This window comes from Musa acuminata, chromosome BXJ1-1 (assembly GCF_036884655.1).
Source record: "Musa acuminata AAA Group cultivar baxijiao chromosome BXJ1-1, Cavendish_Baxijiao_AAA, whole genome shotgun sequence".
Lineage (NCBI taxonomy): Eukaryota > Viridiplantae > Streptophyta > Magnoliopsida > Zingiberales > Musaceae > Musa > Musa acuminata.
Window position 1 is genome coordinate 38,489,416 of NC_088327.1, and position 8,576 is coordinate 38,497,991.

Sequence of the window (8,576 nt, forward strand, 5' to 3'; positions counted from 1 at the left end):
TAAAATTATTCTGTATAATAACAATAATATGAATACAGTTAAATTAACATAATTAACTAGCTAAAACTATACTAATTGTATGGACACCCATAAGAAAGTTCATGATAGCTGACTTGGCTACCTGGTTGATAAAAGAACACAATTGCCTTAACTATGATAGCTCACTTGGCTACGTGGTTGATAGCACCATCTTATCTATCTAACCTATCAAATATGAAAGCAAGTGAACTACCATAAGTGTTTTATGAATAGTGGACAGCAAAGCAAAAGAACGGAACATCAATGAGCATTAACTCAACCTTATAACACTGGTTTTAATTAAACATGTATAGATCAGGAGAAGATTAATGGAAACATAAGAAATTAGAAAAAAAAAAAAAAAGATGTTTTATTTTTTCTTAAATAAGGAGAATATCAATATTGAGAAGACTTAACATATATTAATAGATGGTGTCCCAAATACTGATAGAGAATACCAGTGTTATATGTTTTGTTACCTACAAGAATTTTATTGTATAAAAGGAATTTTTAGTTACTAGGGATGTAATCATACACATTTCTTGCTTCCCTTTTCTAGTGAGAAGGTAATTAAGTAGAGGTCTTGTGCAAAAATGTTGTTCATTTTTGTAAGAAAAATCACTTCCTTTTCATAAATCCCAACTTTTATTTGGAAGATATATAATTTTTGTGGCCAGGAGGCATAATATATGGGTAAAAGAATTGTTTATGAAGGAATTCCATGAGATGCTACTCCACTTCATTCACCACTACACATAAAATCTTATATACATCTCCTATATTTGTATCATCCCAATGCCTTCCAATAACCCATGGCCAAGCATGTTTGATCTTTTCATAAGAAGATCACACTCAAATAAGAGTTTACTTGCAAGTGCAATGGAAAGTACAGTAATACTACCAAAGGAGGAATATATACAGAATCCTTGGGAGAACACCACCATGATGGAGTCACACTTGTTAAACTCCCAACGTCCTCTTACTTGAGGATTGGAGCTAGTACAGCGTCGGCTACATGAATCCAGAAAAGCTCTCCAGCATTCGTGCAACAAACGCCTCATCAAACGCTTCGATCGGAGCCACCAAGCTGTTCTCCTGCTCCACGTTGCAGCTGACGCCATGATTCGACGGGGTCGAGCTCGCCGCCGAGGGAGATGCAGACGCTGTCGAGGAGTCATCCGTCGTTTCGAGCACCGAGTCCCGGCCGGTGAGCCTCTGAACGAGGGAGCGGAAGGTGGCGGCGGTGGCGGTCACCCTCATGGGGTCCGAGATGTACACCACCTTGATCGGGGTCTTCTTGGCCGCCTTGGACCGCTTGAGGCACTTGGGGTGGACGCCCAGTCTCTTCATCGCCAGGAACTCCTAAGGATGAAGGGGAGGAGATTTTTATGGTGCAGAGCCGTGGTTTTTGGAGAGGAGGGTATGCGGTTTCTGGGAAGAGATGATGGAGGGAGGAAAAAGAAATGTTATCAGAGCATGGCGTGGCTACTGTGCATCCAATAAAGATTCGTGCACACACCTATATATACAGAGAGAGAGAAAGAAAGAGAGAGAGAGAGAGAGGGAGAGGTGTGATGGGGATAAAAAGAGGAATAACCTTTGTATAGGAACAAATACTAGAAGACCAAAATACGCAGCGGAATAAAATGGAAACACAATCAAACAGAACACCAAGATATACGTGGAAAACCCCTTCAATGTGAAGGGTAAAAACCACGGGGCAAACTAGAGATAATCCACTATGAGAATAATGAATATACAAATCTCAATCTCTTGCTCAAAACCCTAGCAACAACCACAAGAGAATAACTGGGATACAAGGATCACGTCACTGCTCACAATATCTAAAACCTCCCCAAGTAATCACAGCAAGAGTCTACTGTAGATTTGATCTAACCTGAGATGAGAACACTGCTAGATGATTGTGAACAGTCTCTCTGCGTTGTCCTTGTCTTCTTCCCTTTCTTTCTCTTCCTTTTCTGCCTTGATCTCCTTCTTCTCTTTGGAATCCCGTGGCCTCCAAGATCTGCCTCGTTGCTGCCTTTTTATAGCCTTAATCTGCCTCTAAAACGCAGCCACCACACCCCCCTAATCTTAATTAGGGTTAGGTTAAGAGAGAGTGTGGGCTGTGGGCTGATAAAGCCCACATGGGCTGAATATGGGCCATCAGCCCAACAACCTCCCCCTTCAGCCCATAAGGGAGGCTGTCCCATGACTCCTCAATGTGAAGCCATGCCGACCAACTGTCGGCATATCTCCTGTCTTTCTTTTGGTAAGGTCTTCGTTAACATGTCTGCTCCGTTGTCATCTGTATGAATTTTCTGAAGCTGCAACTGCTTCTCTTCAAATACATTTCGAATCCAGTGGTATCTGACATCTATATGCTTTGACTTGGAATGAAACATTGGGTTCTTACACAAATGGATGGCACTCTGGCTGTCACAATGCACCACATAATTTTTTTGTTTCAGCCCCAATTCTTGTAAGAATTCTTTCATCCATAATATTTCTTTGCATACCTCTGTAGCAGCAATATATTCTGCTTCTGTGGTGGAGAGAGCAATACACCTTTGTAACCTGGATTGCCATGACACAGCTCCCCCTGCAAAAGTAAGTACATAACCTGAAGTAGACTTCCTCGTATCTATATCTCTGGCCATATCTGCATCTGTGTAACCTGTCAACACAGGTGGTCCACCTCCAAAGCTTAAACAAACCTTAGAGCTCCCTCTGAGATATCTAAAAATCCACTTCACCGCTGCCCAGTGTTCTTTGCCTGGATTTGCAAGAAATCTGCTAGTAACACCCACTGCATATGCGATGTCTGGCCTCGTACATACCATTGCATACATTAAACTTCCAACTGCTGAAGCATAAGGAACCTTTTGCATTTTCTCCTTCTCCTCATCACTTGACGGACTCTGTTCTGAGCACAACTTGAAGTGACCTGCAAGAGGAGAACCAACTGGCTTAGCATTGCTCATACTGAATCTTTCCAATACCTTCTCGATGTATTTCTCCTGTGACAACCAAATCTTCTTATTTTTCCTGTCACGAGAAATCTGCATGCCTAGTATTTGCTTTGCTGGCCCCATGTCCTTCATTGCAAAAGACTCACTCAGTTCCTTCTTCAACCTGTCAATTTTAGACATATCTTTCCCAAGAATAAGCATGTCATCAACATAAAGTAAGAGAATAATAAAATCCTCACCAAACCATTTGATGTACACACAATGATCTGAAGCCATTCTTTTGTATCCATTTTCTGTCATAAATGAATCAAACTTTCTGTACCACTGTCTTGGAGCTTGCTTTAGCCCATACAAGCTCTTCTTCAACTTGCAGACAAAATTATTTTTACCTTTAACTTTGAAGCCTTCTGGTTGCTCCATATAAATTTCCTCCTCCAAATCACCATGAAGGAAAGCTGTTTTCACATCTAACTGCTCAACCTCCAAGTCCTGGCTAGCAGCAATACCAAGAGCAACACGAATAGAAGACATTTTAACAACAGGAGAAAATATCTCTTCAAAGTCAATACATTTCTTTTGACCAAAGCCTTTCACAACCAATCTAGCTTTGTACTTTGGTTGAGAACAATATTCTTGAGTCTTCAACCTAAAAACCCACTTGTTCTTCAAGGCCTTCATTCCATTTGGTAGTAGCACCAAATCATAAGTGTGGTTCTTCTGAAGAGCATCCATCTCTTCCTGCATAGCAGCTAACCACTTCTCTTTCTGCTCACTCTCAATTGCTTCCTGGTAACTCTCTGGTTCACCTGCATCAGTAAGCATCACATACTCATCTGTAGAGTATCTTCTGGAAGGTTGACGTTGTCTAAAAGATCTTCTCAACTGAGGTTCTGCGGGAACTTGCTCTCCTACTTCTTCTTGCTCAACATGTCCTACAGGTAGATCAATATCAGGTTCTACACCATCTTCCTGCATATCTCCCCCATCACCCTGATATACTGGAGGAGTAATTGGGTCACAATCTGCTAATCCTTCTGCAGAAGTCTTGGCTGATGCCTTCTTCTTCAAATCCTCAAAGGTTTGATCCTCAAAGAAGATCACATCTCTGCTCCTGAACACCTTCTGCTTTTCTGGATCCCAAAGCCTGTAACCAAACTGATCATGTGAGTAACCAAGAAAAATACATTCTTTAGACTTACCATCCAGCTTGGACCTCTCATTATCTGGAACATGTGCAAATGCACGACAACCAAACACTTTCAAATGCTTGTAGGAAACATCTTTCCCTGACCATACATGCTCTGCAACATCACCATCTAGGGCTGTACATGGTGATAAGTTGATCACATCAACTGCAGTCCTCAAAGCCTCATCCCAAAACCTTTTGGGTAGCTTGGCCTGTGAAAGCATACATCTGATATTTTCCATAATGGTGCGGTTCATCCTCTCTGCAATTGCATTATGCTGAGGTGTACCAGGAACTGTCATCTCATGTTGGATTCCATGTGACCTGCAATAGTCATTAAACAATCCTGTATACTCACCACCATTATCTGATCTTATGCATTTCAATTTCCTTTCTGTCTCCCTTTCAACCCTGGCATGAAACTCTTTAAAGACATTAATAACCTGATCTTTGGTCTTCAAAGCATAGGCCCAAACTTTCCTAGAAAAATCATCTATAAAAGTGACAAAATAAAGTGCACCACTTATACCAAGAACATCAACGGATCCACCAGGAGTTTTTATCCTCAAAGGACCACATACATCTGTATAAACACGGTCTAAGGCATGCATTTTTCTAGACAAAGCAGCACTAGCAAATGAAACTCTATGTTGTTTACCAGCTAAACAATCAATACAAGGGTTCAGATGTATACCTCTGAGATCTGGTAATACCTCTCTCTTGGAAAGAGTTTGCAGCCCCTTCTCGCTCATGTGTCCCAATCGCCTATGCCACAACTCCATACTGAAGTCTTTCTCTGTAGCATTTAACTGCTCACCATAAGCTTTAGCCTGCAACCTGTACAAAGTATGACATTTCTTTCCATTAGCTATAACAAGAGAACCCTTACTGAGTTTCCATTGCCCTCTGTGAAATCTGCTTTCATAGTCTTCATCATCTAGTCTTCCAACTGAAATTAAATTCAGCCTCAAGTCAACCACATGTCTCACATCCTTAAGTACCAACTTGCAGCCAAGGTTGGTCTTTAAATGGATATCACCCATGCCAATGATGTCTGCTGTGCCATAGTTGCCCATCTTGACAACACCAAAGTTTCCAGACCTGTATGTAGCAAAAAACTCCCTCCGAGGTGTAGCATGATAAGAAGCACCTGTGTCAATCACCCACTCAAGATCCTGACACACACAAGAAAAAATATCATCAGAAGGAGACAAAATCAAATAATCACCACCCTGCACTATAGCTGTAGTATTATCCTTTGATTCTGTAGACTCCACTTCTTTTCCCTTTTTCTTGTTCTTCTTAGGTTGCTTACATTGGTTCTTGTAATGTCCTTTCTCACCACAGTTATAGCAAACAATATCTTTTCTTGATCTTGACTTGCTCCTACCCATACGTGAACTGCTTCTGGACTTTGACCTTCCTCTGTTCTCTGAGATAAGTGACTGTGAATCATTCTGAGATGTTGCTGAACTCTTTCTTCTCAACTCCTCATTCAACAAACTGCTTATTACTTGACTCATAGTGACAATACCATCTGGCGCAGAATTACTGAGGGAAACCACCAGTGTCTCCCAACTTTCTGGTAATGAACTGAGAAGTAACAATGCCTGCAACTCATCATCAAGAGACATTTTCATAGAGGATAACTGGTTAATAATACTCTGCATTTCATTCAAATGCTCAGCAATAGAAGCACCCTCTCTATATTTTAGGTTCACAAGTTTTCTGATCAAAAAAGCTTTGTTGCCAGCTGTTTTTCTCTCATAGAGACTTTCCAATTTTTTCCAAAGAGAATATGCAGAAATTTCAGTAGAAACATAGTGAAAGACACTATCATCAAGCCACTGTCTAATAAACCCAATTGTTTTTCGATCTAACCTCTTCCACTCATCATCTGTCATAGTTGTAGGTTTTGCACTATCCCCTTGCAAAGGTCCATACAAATCTTTGCAATACAAGAGATCTTCTATTCTTGGTTTCCATATCATCCAATTATTTCAATTTAAACTAATCATGCGAGAAATATTACTGGCCTCCATGTTCAAATACAAAAATTAAATCACCAAAACCCCGCTCTGATACCAGTTGATGGGGATAAAAAGAGGAATAACCTTTGTATAGGAACAAATACTATAAGACCAAAATACGCAGCGGAATAAAATGGAAACACAATCAAACAGAACACCAAGATATACGTGGAAAACCCCTTCAATGTGAAGGGTAAAAACCACGGGGCAAACTAGAGATAATCCACTATGAGAATAATGAATATACAAATCTCAATCTCTTGCTCAAAACCCTAGCAACAACCACAAGAGAATAACTGGGATACAAGGATCACGTCACTGCTCACAATATCTAAAACCTCCCCAAGTAATCACAGCAAGAGTTTACTGTAGATTTGATCTAACCTGAGATGAGAACACTGCTAGATGATTGTGAACAGTCTCTCTGCGTTGTCCTTGTCTTCTTCCCTTTCTTTCTCTTCCTTTTCTGCCTTGATCTCCTTCTTCTCTTTGGAATCCCGTGGCCTCCAAGATCTGTCTCGTTGCTGCCTTTTTATAGCCTTAATCTGCCTCTAAAACGCAGCCACCACACCCCCCTAATCTTAATTAGGGTTAGGTTAAGAGAGGGTGTGGGCTGTGGGCTGATAAAGCCCACATGGGCTGAATATGGGCCATCAGCCCAACAAGATGTAGAGGAGCAATCAATGGGGCAATAATGGTCTGGTATTCGGCTTTCGAGAAAGATATTGGTAGGACATAATGACGTAGTAGTTGGGGTTGAAGATGACGACGATTAGATCCTGAAGGGAAGTTATTGTTGGATTTTATGTCGGGTGGTTCACATCGATTGCAGCGTAGTTGGCAATAGAAAGAAAGGGAACCACAAATCATACTTTGTGAATCCGAATTCAATATATGCGTCAAAATAATCCGTATCAGAAACACACACGTTATATATATATATATATATATATATATATATATACATGAACATAATTTATCACATGATCATCTTCTATTTGCACTTCATTTGACCTACTAAGTTGAACTTTATACATGGATATATGATTAAAGTAGTACAAATTATGTTTTCACCAACTACCATGACTAAATCATAATAAATCTGATGATTATGAAACCTGAAAGGTGGGGCTACACTGATCCATTGTTATTTTGTATTGCATTCAATCATGTTATCATAACATTCAATAAGTTTAAACATAATAATTTTTTCAATGTGTTAGATAGTTTAGTTGGTAAAAAATTTGATAGTTTTTCTTTTAGGGTCATGAGTTGCTTTCGTCACTTATCTTATTTTTAAAAAAAATGTAAACATGATAAACTTCACCTTTTTAAAATTGAGAGTTTGATATTTGCATTTGATAACGAAGTTAAAACTATCATAATCAACATTAGGTGAAGAAGATATAGTTTATTCATATTGTTTTAAGTTATTCTTGTATTTGGAAGTATAATTGGGTTATGATCATTATTTATAAACTCGATTCAGTCGGAATAGATAGAACATATATACTTATGGTGCTATTCGATTTGACTGTCAATCCATACTAGTCGCGGTTTAGATTGTTGCTGAGGAGATACTTAGAACTAGTGGTTAACAAATTATATATATATAATTTTATTATAAATATTTTATGTTCATAATTAGATAATATTTATATATAAATAATAATAATAATAAATAATAATAATAATAATAATAATAATAATAAACCTTTGACTTGGGTCAGTCCACCACTTGTTAAGTTGATTAGGGATAATTCCTTTTTTTGTAGAACTGCTTAAGATTTCAGCTAAAAAAATGAAATAATTTTTCATTAACTCAATTGAATGGATCAGTCTTCCCATATGAGAAGCTCATCAGTTCAACTGTAATGGGTTGCAATCATAAATTGGACATGGGTCATATTGAGTAATGATCAGATTAATATGATTGGACCGATCTGTTGTTTTCTTGGTCCATGCTCAATCCAATTAAATGAAGACTTAAAATAAACCCCATTCTAGTTCCCAATTTTTAGGGTTTTGGACTCAGACCAACCCACCCCATTCCAAACCCTACTCAAGAAATTATAGGGAATAAAAATTAGTAGGTACAAGACCAAGAATTGCAGCCAAACACCGATGGCATTTGGATGTGATCCACTGTGCTACGTTTAAGCTGCTTCAATGAGGTCACCATCAATTTCTCTCTCTGCATCCCACATTTGTTAGTCTCTCCAATGATTCGATTCCTTGATAGTACTATTTCACCAGTTTTTTAATGCCAGTACATGAAGGCAAACCTCCTCCCATATGATGTTAAGATTAATTCAAATAATTAAAATTAAATAAAATTAAAAAATCAAGATTTAGATTTAAATAAATAGA

The 8,576-nt window shown here is 38.8% G+C and overlaps 1 protein-coding gene across 1 annotated transcript; it reads right to left on the reverse strand.

Moving 5' to 3' along the window:
• Positions 1-1,029: 1,029 nt before the first annotated feature.
• Positions 1,030-1,368, reverse strand: LOC135679628 (sigma factor binding protein 1, chloroplastic-like). Its single transcript, XM_065193592.1, has one exon. The coding sequence runs from the start codon at positions 1,366-1,368 to the stop codon at positions 1,030-1,032; it is 339 nt and encodes a 112-aa protein (XP_065049664.1).
• Between the last annotated feature and the right edge of the window lie 7,208 nt (positions 1,369-8,576).